The sequence below is a fragment of the Salmo salar genome, chromosome ssa12 (genome assembly GCF_905237065.1).
Source record: "Salmo salar chromosome ssa12, Ssal_v3.1, whole genome shotgun sequence".
Taxonomy (NCBI): Eukaryota; Metazoa; Chordata; class Actinopteri; order Salmoniformes; family Salmonidae; genus Salmo; species Salmo salar.
In genome coordinates, this window is record NC_059453.1 from 65,759,715 (window position 1) to 65,784,705 (window position 24,991).

Consider the following 24,991-nt stretch of genomic DNA (forward strand, 5'->3'; position numbering starts at 1 on the left):
CGCTGTCTTCTGTTGCCACTGGATCTATGTAGACACATTTCTAAACCACATCAAAGGTCAAAAGACTACTTTATTTATAATTAATACTGCTATCTACTGCATTTCTCCCAATAGAGTGTCTTTGCATTTATCCGAGTTTGTCCTTTGAGAGGTAAGCAGATCTCGTGCTCCCCCATCTCCATCTACTCCTTTAAGTATTATTAAAAGTTAATTTCCTGATAATAATGTTGTTCTCCTCTAACGATGCGGTGACGTCAGGGAGGGGCGTCAGATAAGCGGCTAGTTGGTGGGACAGGGCCTTGAGCTCCCTCCTCACATTCCCTGTCATTCATATTCACACCACCACCTTGCTCATCTATAGACTGCTCTCTCTCTCTCTCTCTCACACACACACACACACACACACACACACACACACACACACACACACACACACACACACACACACACACACACACACACACACACACACACACGACCTACAAAATAAAAATAGTTATAGCAATTAATCTAAGTCACACAAATATATATAATATTCAGATTATTATTTTTTTCTTCACAAAAGTAGTGCACTGGGACATGACCAGTTTTAGCGTACCATGTAGATGTCTGTAGCAGGGCAAAACCCTTTTTGTTTAGCATCTTCGCTTACAACAGTGTCTTGCAGGATTCAATAGTTGGAATTAAAAAGTTGTTGCCCTGTCCCTTTCTCTGCAATTGACATTCTAATGGAATACAGAAAGAACAAAACCCTGTCCTCAAACATTTACATCAAAAGTTGCAACGTTCTGGGTAAAGACACAAAACATCCACATCAAATTCAATATTTTTCTTTTTAAAATAACGTGGAAAATAATAACTTTTTGTGCAGTATTAATTTACCATCCTTACAAACCACTTAATGTAAATGTACATTACTGTATTGTACATAGGCTGGTCATCTAGGTTTATACCTGTAGACTTTCCATCACCATGAAGAAAAACTATTGACTACATTGAGACATCAAGTGGTTTGAGACGATATGACGTGGCTCAGTTGGTAGAGCATTGTGTTTGCAATGCTAGGGTTGTAGGTTTGATTCCCATGGGGAACCAGTATGAACATGTATGCATTATTATTGTAAGTTGCTTTGGACAAGAGTGTCTACGAAAATATAAAAGGAATGAATAGACCATTTCAGTTTTCACATAGAAATAAGTTACATTTGCGTAGTATTTCGAGAAACGGGTAAACATATAAGTATTTTTATTTCCCGCGATAAGGGGATATGACAACATATTACATATACCAGCTGAAATGTGCCCCCCACTCCAAAATAAAACAGTTCTCTCAACAAACATTCATTCATTTCTCAAACATTCATCATTCAATTCTCTCATCTAATGTGATAGGTGCGACAAAAATCTGGAAAGCTTTGCCCGCGGGATAATGACACCGGTGTCGACACCATGTCTTTGCACCCGTGGCTTGGACTGCTCGTTTTTTTGGGTCAGCGATATTGGGACCATATACTAAACAAACCCCATTTGGTGGCCCTCTATGGCTGGTAACGCCCTATGCGCTGCTGACCCGCCAGTCGAAGGAGGCATTAATATGTAAAGCAGCGTGTGATCGCCGCTGATTCACAAACATGTTTAAACTACACGAAAGAGCACACTGGCCTACACCACAGCCATCACTCTGTCAGATTGTTTGTAATTCATAGGCTGAACAACATGAATAAGATTTACATTGGAATAGCCTAGCCTATTTAAATTATTACGCATTTTTACGTATGGGATTTAAAAGTCTGGAATATAGTTTAATGTAGCCTAAATATAAAGAGGTATACATACTCATGCCTATTGGAAATAACTTTTTTATTCAAATATAAAGTGATCATTACACTTGGCATAAACAAAGACATTTCTCCCCTGGTTGAGAAAGCATTGGTGTGGGTGGTGGCCCGGGGCTGCTTCACTAACAAGGTGACGCTGTTGATTAATACGTTCTGGGATGAGACAAGCATACGGGGCCAGGGCTGTCCGCTCGCTGGTGCTTGGGATGGAGAGGCGAATGGCATGGTGATTCTGCAGAGGCAGTTGTCAGAATTGGCAAAGGCAGAATCCAATTGGCTGTCGCGGGATCAACGCCGAAGTCAAGACCCCGCCCCTGCGCACATGACATGGAATTCACTGGCGCCAGTGCTGACAGTTCTTACAGCTGCATGTCGCTAAAGGCCTATCCGTCTCCATCGGAGTTTACGCAGCAGATAACCCTACGCCAAAACATAGGAAAAATAGACCAAACATATGCCGTATAAATTGAGCCAATACAAGAAAGGAAAATATACTTGCTAACTGGAGGAGAATTCTACCAAAGGGGCTTGAAATCGGAATAACCAAGCCTGAGACAGATAAGGTATTTGCATAAAATATATATTATTTTCTTCTCCAAAATTGTGTGAAGAAAACAAATAACTTCTTACGCTTTGTAAGAATTTTAACAGTTTGTTCTGAGTGTACTGACGATGATTAGTTTACTAGTCTATATGAAGAGTATGTATGGGTTCAAAAGTACTTATCTGTGCGCGTTACGGTGAGGATAGGTTCCTCGGAATGGGAGTGGGTGGGGACGAGTGATTCGAGGTGTTTATCTTATGTTGCACCTTTACATACATCACTTACAAATCGCACATAAAAATAAGCAGCCTCCCCGAATTATTCTCATAGGACTGGACAGGCATACAAAGAAAAAAACACCCAACACCTTGTAAATGCCTCTGAAATATGAACATCCTATTTTTGGTTGTATTACAGGTGTCCAGTGTCAAACACTACCCGATGCCTGTAGAAGAAGAGAGACAAGAGGATCTCATCGGACTACTAGTGAGGACCGATTTATAGGAGATTGACGAGCGAAAATTCTCTACACATTTATGTTCTGTTTTCCACAATAGGAGGACATTTTATCGGGAGAGGGAGGCTCATTTTTTTTTTAAAGACAAAGCGGAGAGTGAGAAAGGTTCAGGAACACGTTGTCCTCTCTCTAGAGAGGCCCCTCTTCTCTTTTCACCCTGTTTGCCCAACACGGAGAGATCCACACAGACATGGATATAGCGGCTGATCCACCTCGGTGGATGCACCACCACGCCGTGCTGAACGGCCAACACCCGGATTCTCACCACCCCGGCCTTTCGCATAACTACATGGAGCCCACCGCGCAACTTCTGCCCCCGGACGAGGTGGATGTTTTCTTTAACCATCTTGACTCGCAGGGAAACCCGTACTACCACAACTCCGCTCATGCACGGGCCAGAGTGTCCTACAGTCAAGCTCACGGTAAGACCTCACATTCACTTTCCTAAACAACTTAATTATCAGGATAAAGCAGGAATTATCGTGGGCATAGGCTATTCATGTATTTTCTCAAAGCAATAACAAATCCGCAAAGGCTTATTTACCCATTAATGTGGGTGGGTTTAAATGTATCGGTTTGATAGGCCTACGAGTTGAATTTGCATTACTGTCTGATAGATAGCATGCTATAAAGTTACATTTGCATTACTGTCTGATAGATAGCATGCTATAAAGTTGCATTTGCATGGGAGAACAAAAAAGGCAGTGGATGAGACCATTAAAAGTTGTGGACACGAGAGCAATTCAGCTGATGACAAAAATAAGGAAATTATAGTCAAATAAATGTAATTTAGCCTTCTTGACTGAAGAACTAGTCAGATAAACAAGGAGTGAGAAACGATGTAATAATACATAGCTGAAAGGGTGTCATGTATTTCTGCTTGGGTCAAGCGAAAGCGGTTCCAGTGCACTTACCAGACCCCATGCATGTCGTTGCTACATCTTTATCATTGACTATAAAATATCAAGATGACTCAAAACGAGAAAAATATATTTCTGCGGTTATAGTTTCTGTGGTTTTGTCTGAATACCTGCCAACTGCGTTTTTTTTGTGCCCCTCACGAATCGAATAATTCCTTTAAGCACGCTGCGTCAACAGGTTATGGACTTCGGTGTCCCAACTTTCTGTAATCCTATGGCATCACATCATCAATGAGAGCTGTAACATTATTAGCTGGTTTGTGTATGCCATCTATGAACATGTTATTCTACTATTCTTACAGCTCGCTTCGCTGGGGGTCAGGTCTGCCGGCCACATCTCCTGCACAGCCCGGGGATTTCATGGCTAGAGCCCGGAAAAGCAGCCCTCTCAGCGGCCCACCATCACAACGCATGGGCGGTCAGCCACTTCAGCAAGACCGGGCTACATGCCTCAGGCTCCGGGGCTCATGGTGGCCTATACCCCTGCAGCAGCAACGCCAGCACGGCCTCGGCCTCCTCGTTAACACCCGCGTCCCATTCGAGTCCACATCTCTACAGTTTTCCCCCTACCCCGCCGAAAGATGTCTCCCCAGACCCCGGGGCCGCCTCACCCTCATCCTCTACCCCGAGAATGGACGAGAAAGATTCTATCAAGTATCAAATGTCAATTTCTGACGGCATGAAAATGGAGGGTTCCAGTCCTCTCCGGAGCAGCCTGGCCTCAATGAGCGCACAGACCCCATCCACCCACCACCCCATACCGACCTACCCCACATACTCTCTCCCGGCAGCGCATGACTACGGGGGCAGTCTCTTCCACCCTGGCAGCCTGCTCGGAGGATCATCCTCCAGCTTCACCCCGAAATGTAAAAGCAAAACTCGGTCGTGCTCAGGTGAGTTTCATCTTATCTCGAAAATGTGTTACAAATGTTTGTGTTACAGAGTAAAATGATTATGAAATTATCATTTTATATTATTATTATTATGACAGAACACACTGAAATTATGTTATTGGATATAGGCTTTATAGGCTATATTTAAGCTATCTTAGTGTTATAACAGTTTTGTTTTATCTAAATCCATAATTGAGTTAAAAAACAAATAGTCTATATTAAAACAGAATACTATGAACGTGTATGGAATTACTGCCATGCACTCAACAAACTGAACACCGTTTAAACTAAAGACATTTTTAGACCAAACAATATAAGATAACTATGTAGATAATAAATATAGCCTAAATAAAAATAAAAATATATAATAGCTAGCCTAGAATTTTTATGTATATTTTGATGAATGTATATATTAAGGCCTGTGTTTAAATGCATGCGTAAAAATTCCCCAATTCCCCTATTCTATAAGACTGATATTTTTTTATGAATGAAACGTCCATGGCATTTTCAAAACTCCCAGTTTAATGCAATTTGATTTACTCCGTTATCAATCTTTCCATAAACGTCCTTAGAAAATAGGACCAAATGGGACGACAATATGCAGTATCATCATAATTAGCCTTGACGTGGAAGTAGGAGTAGTGTGCATGGAACAATTGGGCTGAGGTTACATCGTGCATTTATGTTGTCATAACTCCTTTCATAGCTCTTTTCACACACACACCGGTTTCTTTCGTCGCCACAACACAGTCCGCCTCGAAAGAACCAGTAGGAAGGTGTAGGCCCCTACACAGACATACACCTAAAGCAGTGGTATCCACATAATAGTAATCCTGTATGTGAATTGCTTTGCTTAGCCTATGGATCAAGAATGTTAACTCAAAATCTATTTTATTCCCCAAGAGGACACAAACATTTATTATAGATAACTATAATAACTAGACTAATTATATAAATAAAAGGTTATGAATAACTGTTTATTTGTTATGGTGTGGGGGTGGACAGATACAACAATAAGAGGTGGTGTGAGGTTATGCTATGCTGTGTCCTCTTCGACGATTTTTTATGGCCTAATTGATGCAGCCACGTTTTTAAACAAAAGGCATACCGTTTCCTCTTTATTATGTCAACTGGTCATATCCATTCTGCATTTTTGTTTTATACAAATCGGTAATATCAACAGATATAGGCCTAATGTAATTATAATGATAATGTAGGCTTAGACTAATAATTATAAGAAAGCATGCGTATTGTAAGCTGTGAAGAAATAATACGATCCCAGTGTCCGAGGCCTGAGTAATATACCTTTGTCCAGGCTACTTTATTTGGTTGAAAAAGACACGCAATGCGTACTGCCTTGCTTCACGCATACACCCAAGCCCTGTAGCTCGGCTGAGCGCGGGCCCGCTTCGGCTGACACGTTTATTATCCTCTTTTGTAAACCGCGACTCAATTACGCTCGAGCTGGCACGCCCTTGAGAACGGTGAACTGGATACAGCCCCGGAGGTGTGAAAAGAAGATCCACTCGAGCATTTGGGCCAAAAAACTCAGTATTTACAATCAGCCGTTTCTTTGTTACATAATACAGCATTGTCGAGACTGACATTTGATGACTCTAGGCAGAGCTGATTGCCTTCAAGCAGCCCCTATCTAATAACCCTCCATTTTACTGAGCACCAGTATTCATTTGTTAGAGAAAGAAAGCACCAACAAAAAATCAATTCACCATATTTCACAACTAAGGATTAGATGTCTCAACATAAACCCCAAGAGTAGTCCTAAAAATAAAACCCACATCTGTCAGTGTGCTATTATGGTCATTGGAAGACAGAGGCACAACTTCCATCATGAACACCCAGATAGGTGTTTGGAAGTGGAACCTCCTCACTGATATATTTATGTCTTAGGTGCTCTCCCTGACATGAAGGAATAGACTGTCCTGTTACTAGGAGTTTTTCTTTGTGGGGATGTCCAGTATTGGTGGCTTGCAGGACCACAGAACTCTATAGCATCACACTATTCTGGTGGAGTCCCTGCTCATGCATACCTTAGAGGCACTTCCTGTTTGACTAACCCTAATCCAGGCCCCCTTCCTCTCTCTCTCCATCTCAGTCTCCCTCTTTTTTCTCTCCCTCCTTCTATGGCTCTCCATACTCAGCATTATGTGGAGCCACCAACAGAGGCAAAGGCCCACAAGTATGTTAGTATTACCTCTACTAGTCTAGACTGACAATCTGATCCACATTATAGGCAGCACAAATATTTCAAAATGACTACCTTAGTTTGCACTGTGGTTAGGTCACTTTAAGGAATGGTCATTATTCCTAAGAATTCCGATTTAAAGTGAGTTATAGCAGGCTGATATAATGATGAGCTGATGAGGCTGAGAGAGAAACAAGGAGATGTTGATTATCAGACCATCTTTGCCACATGTACACACACGCACAGACTCACACCCACTAAAGCAGGGATCATCAACTAGATTCAGCCGTGGGCCAATTTCTTCTTTAGTGGAACATAATTGCAAATCATTTGAAGACTTCAAATTGACCGCAATAAGCTCAAACAGATATAATGTTTTCCTAAAACAATCATTTCAAACCTTGCTAACATTTGTGTACTATCAAGTGTATATGTCTATTATGCGTGGGAATACTTGGGAACAGATGTCTTTAATTAAAATCACTTGGAGCTGATTTCCTTGTGTTTTTAAAGTCTTTTGTGTCAAACATTTATTTATTTCTACATTTATTTAATACTTTGGGGGCCAAATAAAACCACCCGTGGGCCAAATTTGGCCCGCGGGCCACCAGTTGGGGAACCCAGCACTAAAGGTTAATTTTCACCATACTGTATATATGGGGAGGAAAATCATTGTAATCACAGCAAAATGTAGAGAAACATGAGAAACAGCCTACATTTCATTGTGGGTGGATGGGTACCCCTGTCTGAAGCATGCCTGGGTCCCAGCTGACCCAAAACTGACCCAAAACTGACAGGGAGGAACTTAACCAGGTCAAATGGAACAAAGCCTGGCAGCAGCATTTTCATGTTGTTATTCCAAGAGTCTGCAGAGGGTTAAACACACACTCTTTCACACAAACTTCAGACCAAAAATACGCAGCCTTCTCATATAAACAGGAATTCAAGAACAGAACTAGAGAGTAGAAATTAGAAACAAAAAATTCATTCTTAAAGTTCATTCTTAAAACTTTTCCCATGCTTCTGTGCACCTAACATAAAAATTTGCAGTCCTCGCATAGTTTTTCAGACTAATTAACATATAATTTAAAAAATTGTTCATGCCACTGCTACAGGTTCCATAATTGTTATGTATGATAAATGTGTCATTAGAGTTAACAGGTTAATTTTATAAATGTCCCTGTGGTCTCCCTCCACCTGCATGCTGCTCAGAGGGGCGTGAGTGTGTCAACTGTGGAGCCACTTCTACCCCCCTGTGGCGACGGGATGGTACGGGCCACTACTTGTGCAACGCCTGCGGACTCTACCATAAGATGAACGGTCAGAACCGACCCCTCATCAAGCCCAAACGCAGACTGGTGAGTACACCAATCCACACACGCACACACACGCACGCACGCACACACACACACACACGTGGAGGTCGGAGATGGGAGGGGGCAAAAAAAAGAACAAGGTAGGGGGAGAGGGAGAGGGGCGAGGAGGGCCATAATTCCAGGAAAGTTATATTTTCCCAATCAGTTTCCGGGAATTGTGTTTCCCACTCACCCTTGTGCTCCTTTACACAGGCTGTTAGCGGAGTGCTGGCTATCTGTGCTGTTTCTACTATCATTATTGCTGCTACTTGTGATACTGCTACTGATACCAGGGCCGGCACAGGCCTCTCTATCATCCCTCACTATATAGCTCACTGTGACTGTCTGCTGTGGAGGCTGTATGAGGGACTGGTGCACTGCACGCTTTGTGTTATTAAGTCACTTTATAGGTAATAGAAGAAAGGAAAAAGCATGTGTTTCTTTTCTCTGTGAGTGAATCTAGGTGACTGGTGTGCAACACACTTGTAAATGGATATCTCTCTGTCTTTTGCTCAGCCAAATGCTGGACTGGGCCTTCTTGCTGCTTGGCTGATATCACATTGTGTACTTCTCATCGTGAACTCATTTCAACATCAATGTTGTGTTTTCCTCAGAGGGCAGCAGCCAGGTCAGATCCAGACTAATATAGACCTGTTACACAGCAATTCAATGGACTATGTAAATGTTGGCATTACTGAAAATAGTCCTTCCAGACTTAATGTGCTGGTGACTCCATTGATTGCAAAAAATAAAATACAAATTTGTTGGGGTTAAATGTTAAAAGCTATTATTTTCATATAACAGCAACTATTTATAGCCCTGTGCTAACCAGACTTTAAAACCCTTGGTCTCAACAACAACAAACACGCAATGAAGATGGCACCTCTGAAACTCTGCAATGGAGGGAATTGATATGACCCAATGAGATATAGATTTGCATCAAATACGAAAAACAAAGAAATAGGATTCTACACGGCCTGTTGACAGATATATGAAGTCCTAAAAAATGATATGCATAAATGCCAAAATCTCTCGATTCAAGATATGATCTGAATATTTTCTGTAACATTTCGAATAGCCCACAATGGGCTACCGTTCGCGGGCGTAAACCAATTTGCATGTGGCTTAATACATCAATAGCATAATAATAATATTAATAATAATATTAATAATAATTATAATGGTAGAAATAATGTAAAACATAATTTAATAATAACCATAAAAAATGTGTTTCATTGCGCTAATTTCACTACTATTTTTTTCCACGCCCCTCTTGAATAAATAAATAGGGGGTTTGCAGAAATAGAGACATTACTTTAAAGCAAACTTCAATAAAGTTACGTTAAACCAACGTGGAATAGACCTTGAATTTATATCGGTGCCCAGTGGGTAGGCTTATTTTCTGCAAATTCATATTTGGAATTTGAATGTCGGCCTAATTAGCGTACGCCTGTTCAAATGATTTACGAATCGGTTCCAAAATGTCTCATGGTGCATAATAAGATTATTAATCTATTAATCAAAGGTTACGGATGACAGTATTGAACGCATTTAATGGTTGAGACATAAGTAGATAATTTAGGCCTACATATTTCATGTCGACTGCGTTTGTTTAAGGACCATCCTAGAGATCATATAATCCTGTGCGCATCTTGATAAGAGAATGTTCGAGATATGGCTGAGGCAAATACAGACAGACTATTGACATTCAGCCGACAGCATGAAGACTGCACTGATCTGAATCATCCAATGCAGGCTATACAAAAAGCATCACCGACGCGACTCCGTTTGATTTTGGACTGTAGGCCTATTTAGAGAGTCTAGAGACCCGTTTTTAGATTTTTCGAAAACATTTGATTTGAGCAGTTTTACATTGTAAGCTGAAACGCCATGTAGGCCTAGGCTATGCATTTTAGGGCCAAAGCATATCCCTGGACCACAATCAATATAGCTTAAACCTGCATAAAAAGCATATTAAAGTTTCATAATTTTCCCTTTGGTCCTAATGTCTGAAAAATCCAGTCGTTGTTTTTCTCCCTGAGTCAGTAGCCGGTGCGTTTGTAGCCTACTTTTCAGCTCGCGTGTTTTCAGTACTCGCGCAGGGTCCTTCCAGTCGTTTCCTATCCGGATATCTGCCGGTACCGATAAGGAAGCGAGGCCAGCACATGTTTCCGTCCGTCGCGCGCTAGTACATTTACTTTTTTTATAGCAGTGGTCAAGCAGGCCAGTCCTCAATTTATAGAATATAGCAAAGCGATTAGTACAACATTTCAGGACACTTTATGTGCACAGAAAAAAAGCAATGGAGAGCTAGATGCGTGCAGGCCGGGCAGGGGAGGTGAAATAAATGGATTTATGCCCTGCTACCTGTGGGACAAAGGCTCGGGCTCCAGCCTCGACTTGTAGACTTCTTTACTACGAAGTTTGTTTATATAGGGCAATTTTGAGCAATTTCTACTTGAATCAATAGAGAGATACTTTGCATTAATCCATGTTTTATGATTGTCCTTAGGTGTGTAGGCCCATGCACTATTCTGACTGAGGGTTCAGATTACCATATTTTGCTGAAGGGGTATATGTACGTTTTATGCGTGTAACTGTCTCATATTAAGTGTGAAGAATCCATCTGTAATGACAGGGGATTGCACAGGCTGCCCTATGCCCCCCCCCCACCTAATCTCTATTCAATAGCAATGCTTTGTATCTGAGAGGAAGAGCTTTGATAGTCAGTGTTCATCAGTGTACTACTGTGTCTGTGACATTAAAAAGATTTCACATGCTGGGAGAAAACTGTAGCCAATAAAGACAACCCATTACTTTCTTATATGATCTATTCAGCATGACTTTTATAGTAAACCCTGATTTATTAGGTTAATAGAGACCAATTCATACACTAACAATACAACTATTTGGTGTATTTGATCAATATTCTGTCAGGGAATGTAAAGACTGGATACCTTTTCACTGCATAATTACGTCATTATTGAATCGCATTGCAATAAACTATTAAACTATCACGCAATATGAATACATTTCTGATATCATATGCAAATCTATAACTATAAGGAACAACTTCCATCTAAAACAGCATGAAATGTTATGTTTTCTCGGCTCCTGGCAGCCGATATACAAATACTATACACACAGCCCGGCACTAACGTCATTCCCAACCTATGCTTTCATGTGTTGTGTGTCCGTGCTGTTGTGGTGGAATAAAGGCCTTCTTCATGTTCCCCTCCAGTCTGCGGCCAGACGAGCCGGCACCTGTTGTGCTAACTGTCAGACCACCACCACCACACTGTGGAGGCGCAACGGCAATGGAGACCCCGTGTGCAACGCCTGCGGCCTGTACTACAAGCTGCACAACGTAAGTCTTCCACTGCAGACAGCCTGACCAGCCCTTACCCACACGCAGCCAGCCAGGTCAGGAAGACGAAAAGGTTGCGTTGATTGGAAAAGGATAAGAAAGAGGGATAGGGAGAAAGGGATGGAGGGAAGGAGGGAGAGATGGATGCAGAGTTTGGCCCCTCAGACACACTGGGCCCTGTTGGTGTTTTCTTTCTTTGTGCTTTATTGTTTCCATGGTAGACGTCATCCCCTTGAGACTCACAATGGTGGGACTGTTATTCAGACAGACCAACTGCGTCTGTTCAAATGAGGCATAACTGTTGAAGGTTAAGTCTTGGTGCATTGCCATGTATTACATTGAATATGGTCTTGGTTTTAGGGAGTAAGCTGCGTACTGCTTCTGCATTTTATTTTTATTGTTACATTTCTTTAGAAAAAAAGACAAATAACTGTATCTAGAGTTCTCATAATAAATAATATGGTTATTCCTGTACATAGTCCATTCAATTCAAACACATTTAGTTGATTATAAACCCTTAGCACCATCCCAACCAGGTCACTCATCTCTCCCTCCATCTCCTTCTCCCTACAGGTGAACCGACCTCTGACCATGAAGAAGGAAGGCATCCAGACACGCAACCGCAAGATGTCCAACAAGTCCAAGAAGGGCAGGCGGGGCAACGACGGTTACGAGGAGCTCTCTAAGTGCATGCACGAGAAGTCCTCTCCTTTCAGCGCTTCCTCCCTGGCTGGACACATGACCCACATGGGCCACCTGCCCCCTTTAGCCACGCCGGACACATGCTGCCCACCCCCACCCCCATACACCCCTCCTTCGGCCACCCCCACCACTCCAACATGGTCACCGCCATGGGCTGAGCTGGGGAGGATGAGGAGGCACGTGAAGATTGTTCCGTTTTCTAATGGGGGTTGAGGGTCATATAGGCCTCTTGCTTGAGGACAATGTGTATAATGTTAAAGACATGCATTTGGTGTGTCTATGTTGATTGTCTTGCTGTATAGAGAGAATGTAAAGGGTACGGGTATGGGGGGTATGGGGTATGGGGGGTATGGGGGAACCAGGCAGCATCCACTGATGGGTGGGGTGGGGTTGGGGCGGGGCTATTTTACTCTCTATTAGGTACCTTCTTAGACCAGAGATAGACTACACCTCACCTCCACCCACCCCCATGCATATACCGGCCCCTCCCACCTCGCCCCCCGTCCTGCTGCAGTGGTATGTGCCGAAGAAGTCTGTAGTAACTGTGAATATTGTAAATGTGTGAGATACGAGGGTGGTGAAGACAACTTTGGGGCGAAGACAGAGCATTTCCCTTCACACCATTTAATAAATATATGCTGGATTTCTGCTCATGGACCTCTACTATTTTTAATGGACATTACAAAAAAGGAAAAAAAAAGAAAAAAAAGAGGTTTATAAAGCTTAATTTGAAACTGTATATTATTAATGGTATTATTATTATTGTTGTTATTATTGTTATCCAGATAATTTATTTTCACTGCCTTTTGCCTTTTTCTTTCACCTAAAACATTATGGATATTGTTATCACCATTTCTATCATTATAAATCTATTTTTAGCTGAAGCGCTTTCTCTGAGCTGTTAAACATTTTCCTCCTAATGAAAATAAAGGAATGAAGTTTATTTCTGCCAACTGCTCCCTCTTCACATGAACCCCTAATGAATGAGAGGACTGTGTGTATTAAAACCTTCAGCAAGGAGACAGAGATACACAGAGCAGAGAAATAGATTGAATAAAACAGATACCCAGTATTTGACATTTCTGCTGCCACATTGGATACTTCATACAGAAAATCTGATGCTATTGTTGGAATAAAAAGCTAATTTACACATTAACATGAGCAACATATCTGTTCTATCAATCCTATTTCTATGTTTGGGATAGTCTTTTTGACCTTTGTCCTGTTCTACATAACCTAGGCCTCTCCTGTTCCATCAGTGTTGCCATGGTGATGAGCAGTAGCCTACACCGCTTGGTTTCTCTGTGATGTGTGTCTCTGTGCCACAGCACAGTATTGATTTGCTGCCTCTCTACTTAGCAGATAGAAAACCACACACCTGCTCTTTATTACCTGTCCAAAACAATTATAACCTGACAATCTGGATGCCATTACGTACTGATGATAATAAAGAAAACTTGTAAACATGAATGAGACTTCTCTGAGACTTATTTTCCCCGTGACACACACACGCACACACACACACACACACACACACACACACACACACACACACACACACACACACACACACACACACACACACACACACACACACACACACACACACACACACATCCCGAATAGCAGGGTTCCCCAACTGGCTGCCTGCAGGTTATTTTATTGTTGGACATAAAATACTAAAAACACCAGCAAATCAGCTCTAAGTGATTTTAATTGTGGAAATCTTTTCCACAGTGTTGCCATGCATAATATAGAGATATGTGATCGTATACAAATGTAAGCACGCTTTGAAAGGATCATGTTTTTGTCAAATATTACATCTGTTTGGGCTTCTTGTGGTTGATTTGCAGTTTACAAATTATTTGTAATTATGTTCCGGCCTCCTGACCATCCATCCGCTCAAGAAAAAATAGTTCCGCGGCTGAATCTAGTTGATGATCCCTGCCATATAGCATAAAATGTGAATGGGAATGTGTGGGTAACAAGTGATTTAGCTTTGTGCCACTGCAGTAAGGGCAGAGCCGGCCCTACACTTCTGGGGGCCCTAAGCAAGATTTTTAGTGGGCTCCCTCTTGACTGCGTAGAGAAATGTTTTAGTTTTAAAGTTAATTTCCTGCAAATCCACACATTTTTCCATGGGGAGTAGAGACATTTTTGCAGTTTTAAAGCTGATTTCCTGAGAAAGAAAACTGCTAAACTAGACACAAGCTGCTACTACTACAATTGGGATAATTTTCTTAAATCTTTTGACCTGAGAACTACAACAAAAACAGTAGCTAAATGGAATGGATGTCCTGTTCTGATTAAAATCATTGTGGGAAGTTAGTTGAATCAAGAGGCATTCAGCCATGGCATTGTAAACATTATTTTGGTTAGCTAGCCAGCTAACATTAACATTACTTGCTAGCTAGCTCTTCTATTTCTGCTGTTTATCTAAATAAACACCTTGGAATGTGTTTATGGTGGAACTTTCTCTACGTTTTCTGTCAAAATTATTGCTCAAAGCTTCGTGTATAGAGCACCACAATAGAGACAGACAGCGATACCGAGACCGAGTGCGCACTGACTGCACACGGCACGGGCTCAGAGCATGTTGTGTGTTGTGCTTAAAAGGGCCCGTGCGGAAACGCGTGCGCTTAAACGTGCCTTTGCGGTGAAGAAATGGAAATGCAATTAATGGAGTAAAACAATTAAGGGGGCCCCCATTGCGGCAGGGTGCCCTAAGTGACCGCTTATGTCGCTTATGCCTGGAGCCGGCCCTGAGTATAGCCCATACACAGTGTCCATATTTCCATTCGCTCACGTCTCTTTACATCTTTCATGTATATTAATATGTATAATAGCATGTATATTAATGCCATAAGACCAGTTTGTGAACATTTGGAAAATCCAAAGGCCTAACATGACACAGAAGCGACCTACCACTGATCTCCATCTACCAACTGGATAGATGCATGCAGCAGGTGTCATAACACATGATGCACCCAAAGAGCTTTCCCACGTAATGAATACCTGCCTGAGATTTCTCTCCAAAGAGAGACATGTTTCTTAGAGAGCACGTTGTGCTGATCCTCAGTGGATCACAGTCTATCAGACTCATCAACTGATATCCATTCTCTAATTAACTTGCTGTGCCCCAAACATTTGAGACATACAATGTTGACAGAATCGGAGCGGTTTGAACCATATGTTACATATATCTGTACTGATACTCAACCGGCAGCATCTGTTCAGTGAAAAGACTCACTGAACTCATTGTGTAATAAGGGTCCTCTCTCCTCAGACAGTACCATGATACCATCTTGGCTATGATCCTGGGAACCATGTTGGATCTCAGCCTTCCAGTCAGCACACAGAAACAGAATGAGAGTGTGTCTGTGTCTGTCAGGACCCTTATGAAAGCCACATGGGCCACGGACGGATTGTTGCTACTTTCTACATCCAGCTATAATCTATATGGGCTCAAATGGTTTGGAAAACGTACAGCTTGGGAACGCTCATTTACTACGAGTTATAGTCTGTGGTTTGTCTGGAGTTCGGTGAAATAAAATTTGCTCTGCCCTCAGGGCTACAGGACCAGGGTCTCAGACGGCACACCGCATGGGTCATCCTGAGTGCGAGCCCCTGAATCAGCCCCCTCCTCCGTCCCTCCCCTCCCAACCTCCTTGACCTCTCACCCTGGAAGCACTTACACTGTCATTCTGCCAGACCATCCCGCTCTACACACACAGACATATTTACTGATCCTTTTAAAGTGTCACGACTCCCCGCAAAAATATGTCACAGCAAAACAAAGACACCTCGGTCGTAAAGAAGGAGAGATGAAAAGCAGAGTGGAGCGATAGAGAGTCGAATGGCAGGGTGAATCACTAGGAGGGCCGGGGTGGAGGAGGAGATGGGGGAAGAGGGTAGAGAGATGATAGGAGCGGGTGGACCTCCTAAATAAGTGGCCTTCAAGGTTTACAGGACCCCCTCGCCTCCTCTCCCCTACATACCTCTTCCTCCTCCATTTGTTTTTCCACCAAACTCAATTAATAGAATCAAAAGCTGGGCCAGGCTGGACTTCAGAGGGACCAGTTAAAGGAGAGATGGAGATAAAGAAGATGAAAGAGGAAGCAGCTTGTTCCAGTTCAGCCTATGGTCCCTTTTGGTGGGCTGGGGTTGGGGTGGGTGGGGGGGGGGTATCCACTTAGAAGAAGACAGAGAAAAAAAGACATCCCCCCTCAACTTCCTGAGATGCCAACATTTGGCAAAACAAAAGATGTAAAGGAGATGCACCATCAAAGTGAATACACAGAACTCCAGACAAACCACAGACATTAAGTCATGGTAAATGAGTGTTCCCAAGCTGTACGTTTTCCAAACCATTTGAGCCCATATAGATTATAGCTGTATGTAGAAAGTAGGCACAACAGCATAGTAGAGAAGCATGTAGATGAATGCATGACCTCCACTGGTAAAACTAATTTTGAGTCATTAAATACACTAGAGGTTCCACTGTCGCGGCATCACCTGGGTGGCACAGCTATGGCACATGGGTAGAGGTCAAGGGTTAGGGGTCAGGGTGGTAGGCTACCTGAGGTCAGGAGTAAGAAAGTGAAGTGTGTGAAGTGTCACCTCCTATAATAGCTCTGTGCCCTGGTGTCCCAATGACCTAACCTGGGACATGAGCTAAAGGACCTCAGTGGGATCTGGGTTTCTGCATGCACACACACACACACACACACACACACACACACACACACACACACACACACACACACACACACACACACACACACACACACACACACACACACACACACACACACACACACACACACACACACACACACACACACACACCCTGAGAGAGAGAGAATATAATAGTAAATATGTCACCGGGGTTGCGACTTCCACCCATGTCCCCAGACTGTGGAGTTACGAAACAGGGATGATCACAGGGCATCATCGTAGCGCAGAGATGCCAACACCACAATCAGACACATTACAAATACTGTGAGACCATTATCATGTAAAGCTAAGCCTTTCATGGGGCATGCAGGTAGCTTGGTCTCCTCTCAATACAGCATTACCGTCCCCAAACTGCAACGAAACAGGAAGAGAAAGACATAACAGGAAACACTTATGGGGGTTTATTATGACCAAAGGGAAAATAGCTGGCACAGACACACACTCACTCGTTCACACACACTCATGTGCGCACACACACATTCACACACGCACACACACATTCACACACTTGCACACCTGTTTCCCCCATTTGTAGCCCTGGTTATACAGCAGAAAGGCCTTAGTAGCAGAGGAAGAACCTGCTGACACACGGTTCATTCTCTGTGAAAAGTGGGATGCCCTCCAACCACCACCTAGGACAGCACCCATACAATCCCCTTTCTTCTCATGTCAGAAGCAGACAAATTCATCTCTCTTGTCTCCAAACAATCACTCCTTTTCTTCCCATTGCGCGAGAGAGAGAGAGAGAAAGAGAGTGAGAGAGAGTGAGAGAGAGAGAGTGTGTTCTGATTCTCATTTTCAGCATTGATATTAGTGCTTCAATAACAGGCAGCACGTGCTAAATATTATTGTGAATGATGGCTAAAGGGAGGCGGAGAGCTGCTGTTCACACACGGTGAGGCAGATCCATGAGCTAGGCTAATGCTAGCACTGTGTCATCCTGTGTGTGTATGAGGGCCCCTGGGACTGGGCCCCGCTATCCTATGACACGCCTGACAAAAGGCCCACTGCTCGACCCCAAGGAAACATGAGAGAGGGGGAATCTAGGCCGGGAGGGAGGGAGCGATGCACAGAGGGAGGGAAGAAGAGGTGCAAGTGGAGGTGTGTCGCTGGCCCGCAAACACCATGAGAATCGGGGTAACACCTCCCCAACATCTCTCCACTCTCCACTATGAGACATGCCAAGCTGCTTGAGGCACTGAACCTCATCACTGGTTTGACCACTCAGACATATAGGACTGTGTCGTGTCTTTGGCATCATTAAAACCGAAGACATATTTATCAAATAACTCTCTGTAATTATTATTATTATGCGATTAACCTGATCATGTAACTGTAATTAACTAGGAAGTCGGGGCACCAAGGAAAATAGTCCGATTACAAAGTTAGAATTTTCCTAATATAACTTTCAGATATTTTAATATCTGATCAATTAGTCTACAAATTAATGAATTATTATTTACCTCACGCCAGTCTCATTCCAAATGTCATAAATTGTTGGTTATCTGCACGAACCCAGTCTTCACTATGAGTCATCCATACATCAATTGTCTTCAAATAATTTATTTACTAACTAAGTAATTCACAGAAATGCATAACAAACAGTAGATATCGTTACAAAGAAATGATAGAGGAATGTGCCCTAGTGGGCTAAACCGGCATGGCAGCTTGTTAGACAAAAGGGGACTGGGGTCAGCTGAGAAGGCTGAAGGGGAGTGGGGTCAGCTCAGAGTTGATAATTATAACAATTGAAATACTAATCCTTTGCACATGAACGCTCACTCATTCGGGAACAATTGCAATCAATATATATGTTTACGCTCAGTGTGTCGTCGGGATCTCTGTTGAAAAGTTTGTTTCTGTTGGAGAGTTTGTCCGCCCTCTCTCGCTCTCTGTCGTGGTTAGAATGGGTAGTTCAGAGTGACATTCATTAATGTTGTTATAGGAGAGATGTTTCGGCGGTTGTCGGTCTTCGCACTCAATGATACCGAATTCCTAGCTGCAGACTAGTAATTAATATCAAACACTTGTTCTTATTCTGTCGGTATCGATAGTCTAAGAGTTTAACCACGTGGTATGGTTAAAAGTTCAGCAAGAGGTAAGCTGGTCTCCAACCTTTAGCCATCTCGTAATTGAGGTAAGCTCGGTCTGGTGATAGAAAACCTCGGTGGGGGTTTTATTCGGAAGAGCAGAAAAGGGCCTGTCTCATGACGCCAGATCATAACTGTGCTCATGGGAGGTCCTCGGATTTAGTTAAGACTCCAAAGGGAATTGGAGTTTTCTTCATTAAACAGTCCAAAATCACATTACACAATTTCACAAACAGTTCCATCGTTATTCAATCATTTTATACAACCATTTAGATGTAAGTCTCATACCTGAGACTCTTCTATAAACATGATTATGGTAATGTGGCCGTATTGTCTCTCATGAGTTTCACAAAATAGTACCAAACGGACCAGTTCGTTGCTGGATTCTTCACCGATCTTTTATACCTTCTCCAGAACATAAATGTCGTTTGGTTCTCCAGTTCTGTGAGGTGGAAGAACTCCTTTGTTCTCTCTATACTGGGGCCATGAGGAGAGGGTCTCCTCGTAGGAATTTACGACCGCTCTTACAGAGCCTGGTGTCAGAAGTATAGAGGTTGGGGATGGTGCTCGCAGTGTCCAAAGAGGGCAACGTCATGACAACTGATATATACCATGTGGTGCACACACAACCTTAGGGGTCACAGACTGACGTCCCCCATTGGAGAGTCATGGTCAAAATCAAGGGACCAGCCAGCCCTCTGTCCTGGCGTTAGATCCAGTAGTTCCACCAGAGGCCCTGTCCCCACTCCTCTCACCCCAGTCAGGAGGGCTGAAACTTGGCCAGAGTCACTGGGCCTGCTGGGGCTCGTCTCTATCCTCCATTCCTCTGGGCAGACGGCAGGCATCCACAGATAAGGCTGTCTACTTGTTCACAGACGATGCCGCCCTGTGTTGTGTCTGCACGCCCATCCTCCACCCTCCGCCCTGCCCTTATCCCTCCCTACCCCCTGCCTTCCCTCTCACCTCCATCTCCCCAGTGTCTGCTGCTCCTCAGGGGCTTCCACCTGCAGCACACTAGGGCCACCAGGAATGCTGCCAGTGACTCAACGACAACACAACACACACAGATGCACACACATGTACACAACAGATGCATGCACACACACACACACACACACACACACACACACACACACACACACACACACACACACACACACACACACACACACACACACACACACACACACACACACACACACACACACACACACACACAAACACGCTTGAGCTGCTCTCTGAGGCCCCATGCACCAACCCGACCATACTCCCCACACACTCTCCCCGTCTTACTCACTGTGCGTGTGCATGTGTGCATGTGTGTGCGTGTGTGTGTGTGTGTGTGTGTGTGTGTGTGTGTGTGTGTGTGTGTGTGTGTGTGTGTGTGTGTGTGTGTGTGTGTGTGTGTGTGTGTGTGTGTGTGTGTGTGTGTGTGTGTGTGTGTGTGTGTGTGAGGGGAGATTGGTGCGATAGCACCGATCTGACGCTGATCCATGCGACAATTTGAAGGCCTCTGTCTGCCGGCCTGTTGTTGTTGCATCTCATCAGGGGATTTAGCCTGGTCCACTGAAATAAAACATGTTATCACTGCATCAGTCCATGGAGACTTCTCTCTCATTCTCCTTCTTTCCCTCACTCACTCTCTCTTTCTCTATCACTCTATCTATACTTCCAGCAGGCAACAAACCATTCACCATTAACACTCTACAGAAATGTTTACCTAAGGTCTCTGTTTACTTGCTGTTTACATTATCTTCCATTCTGTTCTGTTGGCGTTCTGTCATTCTGCAGTGTTCTGTCAGGGTATGTCACGTCCTGACCATAGAAAGCTTTTATTTTCTATGGTAGAGTAGGTCAAGGTGTGACTGGGGGGTTAATCTAGTTTCTATTTTCTATGTGGGGTTCTAGTTTAGTTTTTCTATGTTTGGGTGATTTGTATGATTCCCAATTAAAGGCAGCTGGTAATCGTTGTCTCTAATTGGGGATCATACTTAAGTGTATGTTTTCCACCTGTGGGTTATGAAATGTAATGTAAATGTAAATGTAAATGGTTATGGAATATTGTGTTTATGTGTAGTTTCATTGTCGTCACGTTTTGTTTATTCTTTATTGTTTTTGTATGTTGCTTAGTTTCACTTTATATTAAAGATGTGGAACGCTACTCACGCTGCGCCTTGGTCCGATTATTCCAACGAACGTGACAGAATATCCCATCCAACCGGGACCAAGCAGCGTGTGCACCAGGTGAAGGTTTATGGACATCAGAAGGAAATAATGGAGGACAGCGACGACGACAGGGTTCACGGCTACAGAAAGCCCAAAGACAACCCCAAGTTCTTTTTGGGGGGGGCACATGGAGCTGGCGACTGAGCAGAGGGAAGAGCCAGAGACTGTCAGGGAGTCATTGGCGGAGTTGAGGGGTGAGTCAGAGACTGTAGAGGAGTTATTGGATCAATTGGAGGAGAGTGAACGGAGGGGAGAGTTAGAGACCTTCGAGGAATTGTTGGTTAAATTGGAGGAGAGTGAAGCGAGAAAGCTGTTGGTTTGGCGTAGTATGCCCGTCATTCACCCTGAGGAGCGTGTTAGCCGTCCAAGGCCACCTGAGTCAGCTCCCCCTACTCGTCCTGAGAAGTGTGTTAAAGTTCTGGTACATTTGAGGCTGGCTATACGCACCAGGTCTCCAATGCGCCTTCACAGCCCGGTACGTCCTGAGCCAACTCCCCATACTTACCGTAGGGAGCTTGTGACCGGTCAGGCACCATGTTTTGCGGTGATACGCACGGTGTCTCCAGTGCGCATCCACAGCCCGGTGCGTTCTGTGCCAGCTCCTCGCACTTTCCGTGCGAAAGTGGGAATCTGTCCAGGACGGGTGGTGCCAGCTCAGTGCGCCTGGTCTCCAGTGTGCCTCCTCGGTCCAGGATATCCTGCGCCGGCTCTACGCACTGTGTCCCCAGTACGACTTCACAGCCCAGTGCGTCCTGTGCTAGCTCCCCGCACTTGCCGTGCGAAGGTGGTCATCTGTCCAGGATGCATTGTGCCAGCTCTACGCTCCAGACCTCTAGTGCGCCTCCAGGGTCCAGTATATCCTGTGCCTCCTCCTCGCACTCTCTCTGAAGTGAGTGTTCCTAGTCAGGTACGTCCTGTGCCTGCTCCCCGCACTCGCCCTGAAGTGCGTGTCACCAGTTTGGCGCCACCTGTGCCAGTTCCACGCACTAGGCCTCCAGTGCGCCTTCCCAGTCAGGTATGTCCTGTGCCTGCTCCACGCACTCGCCCTGAGGTGTGTGTTACCAGTCTTGCGCCACCTGTGCCGGCCCCACGCATCAGGCCTCCAGTGCACCTTCCCGTTCGAGCGCTTCAGGCGACGGTTCCCAGTCCAGAGCTTCTGGCGACTGTTCCCAGTCCAGAGCTTCCGGCGACGGTTCCCAGTCCAGAGCTTCCGGCGACAGTTCCCAGTCCAGAGCTTCCGGCGACAGTTCCCAGTCCAGAGCTTCTGGCGACTGTTCCCAGTCCAGAGCTTCCGGCGACGGTTCCCAGTCCAGAGCTTCCGGCGACAGTTCCCAGTCCAGAGCTTCCGGCGACAGTTCCCAGTCCAGAGCTTCCGGCGACAGTTTCCAGTCCAGAGCTTCCAGCGATGTTTCACAGTCCGCAACCTCCAACGACGGTCCAGAGCCCGGAACCTCCTGAGACGGTCCACGGCCCGGAACCTCCTGAGATGGTCCACGGCCCGGAACCTCCTGAGACGGTCCACGGTCCGGAACCTCCTGACACGGTCCACGGTCCGGAACCTCCTGAGTCGGCCCACGGTCCGTAACATCCTGAGAGGGCCCACGGTCTGGAACCTTCTGAGACGGCCCACGGTTCGAACCTCCTGAGACGGCCCACGGTCCGGAACCTCCAACGACGGTCCACGGCCCGGAACCTCCTGAGACGGTCCACAGCCCGGAACCTCCTGAGACGGCCCACGGTCCGGAACCTCCTGAGACGGCCCACGGCCGGAACCTCCTGAGATGGCCCACGGTCCGGAACCTCCTGAGACGGCCCACGGTCCGGAACCTCCTGAGACGTCCACGGTCCGGAACCTCCTGAGACGGTCCACAGTCCGGAACCTCCTGAGTCGGCCCACGGTCCGGAACATCCTGAGAGGGCCCACGGTCTGGAACCTTCTGAGACGGTCCACGGTTCGGAACCTCCTGAGACGGCCCATGGTCCGGAACCTCCTGAGACGGTCCACGGTCCGGAACCTCCTGAGACGGCCCACGGTCCGGAACCTCCTGAGACGGCCCACGGTCAGGAACCTCCTGAGACGTCCACGGTCCGGAACCTCCTGAGACGGTCCACAGTCCGGAACCTCCTGAGACGGTCCACGGTACGGAACCTCCTGAGATGGTCCACAGTCCGGAACCTCCTGAGATGGCCCACGGTCCAGAGCCTCTTGAGACGGTCAATGGTCCGGAACCTCCAGCTCCATGGCCGGAGCCTTCCCCTGCGCTGGTGCCCAGTCCAGGCACAGCGTCCAGTCCAGCTCCATGGCAGGAGCTCTTCTCTGCGTCGATGCCCAGTCGAGACACAGCGTCCAGTCCCGCTCCATGGCCGGAGCCTTCCCCTGCGCCGATGCCCAGTTTAAGCACGGCGTCCAGTCCAGCTCCAAGGCCAGAGTCTTCTTCTGCGTTGGTGCCCAGTCCAGGCACAGTGTTCAGCCTGGGTCCATGGCTGGACCCGCAGGATGAGTGGGTTCTTCGGCCCGCACCAGAGCCACCACCAAAGCTGGTGGATCCGTGGGATGAGCAGGTTCTTCGTCCCGCACCAGAGCCGCCCCCGATGCTGCCGGATGAGCGGGTTCTTCGTCCCGCAGCAGAGCCACCTCCGATGCTGGCGGACCCGCGGAATGAGAGGTTTCTTCGTCCTGCACCAGAGGACGACACACCGACACTAGACACCCCCCTAACCCTCCCTTTTTGTTTCAGGTTTTGCGGTCGGAGTCCGCACCTTTCGGGGGGGATACTGTCATGTCCTGACCATAGAAAGCTTTTATTTTCTATGGTAGAGTAGGTCAGGGCGTGACTGGGGGGTTAATCCAGTTTATATTTTCTATGTGGGGTTCTAGTTTAGTTTTTCTATGTCTGGGTGATTTGTATGATTCCCAATTAGAGGCAGCTGGTAATCGTTGTCTCTAATTGGGGATCATACTTAAGTAGTATGTTTTCCACCTGTGGGTTATGGAATATTGTGTTTATGTGTAGTTTCATTGTCGTCACGTTTCGTTTATTCTTTATTGTTTTTGTATGTTGCTTAGTTTCACTTTATATTGAAGATGTGGAACGCTACTCACGCTGCGCCTTGGTCCGATTATTCCAACGAACGTGACAGGGTAATAGACTTGAAATCATTAGAGCTAATCACATAAAAAGATGTGAAACAGATATTCACACCGAGGCCTTTCTATGGGAGGCCAGAGGGATGTGTTGTAGTATCATAGCTCACTTGACCTCTGTGTGACCTGCAGAGCAGAGTACATATCAGATGAGAGGCCCCACTGACCTAAGACCAAACACTGGAGAAAGAGAGAGAGACAGAGAGACAGAGACAGAGCGGGAGAGTGAGAGCGAGGGAGAGGGAAGGATTATATGAGTGCTGGGGTAGAGTGGTATAGAGAGGTTGGCTGATTGGATGTAATGCAGCAGGGTTGGCTTTGCAGTGCTATCGATGAGGGATCATCTCCAAACACAGCTAGGCCTGCCTGCCTGCTGTGTGTGTCGCTGCTCAGATGTTGCAACAGCAGCGAATTCTGCAGTTCTTATCTCCCCCAGGCAGATCACATCATTGAT

At 45.3% G+C, this 24,991-nt stretch overlaps 1 protein-coding gene across 1 annotated transcript; it reads left to right on the plus strand.

The window, feature by feature from the left end:
* Positions 1 to 2,151: 2,151 nt before the first annotated feature.
* On the plus strand, positions 2,152 to 13,809 carry LOC106565550 (GATA-binding factor 2). The gene is given in 7 exon segments (XM_014132808.2): positions 2,152 to 2,401; positions 2,800 to 3,321; positions 4,122 to 4,712; positions 8,128 to 8,273; positions 11,512 to 11,637; positions 12,211 to 12,400; positions 12,403 to 13,809. Coding segments are annotated over 6 exon segments (1,380 nt in total). The 5' UTR covers positions 2,152 to 2,401; positions 2,800 to 3,089; the 3' UTR covers positions 12,498 to 13,809.
* The last annotated feature ends 11,182 nt before the right edge of the window (positions 13,810 to 24,991 follow it).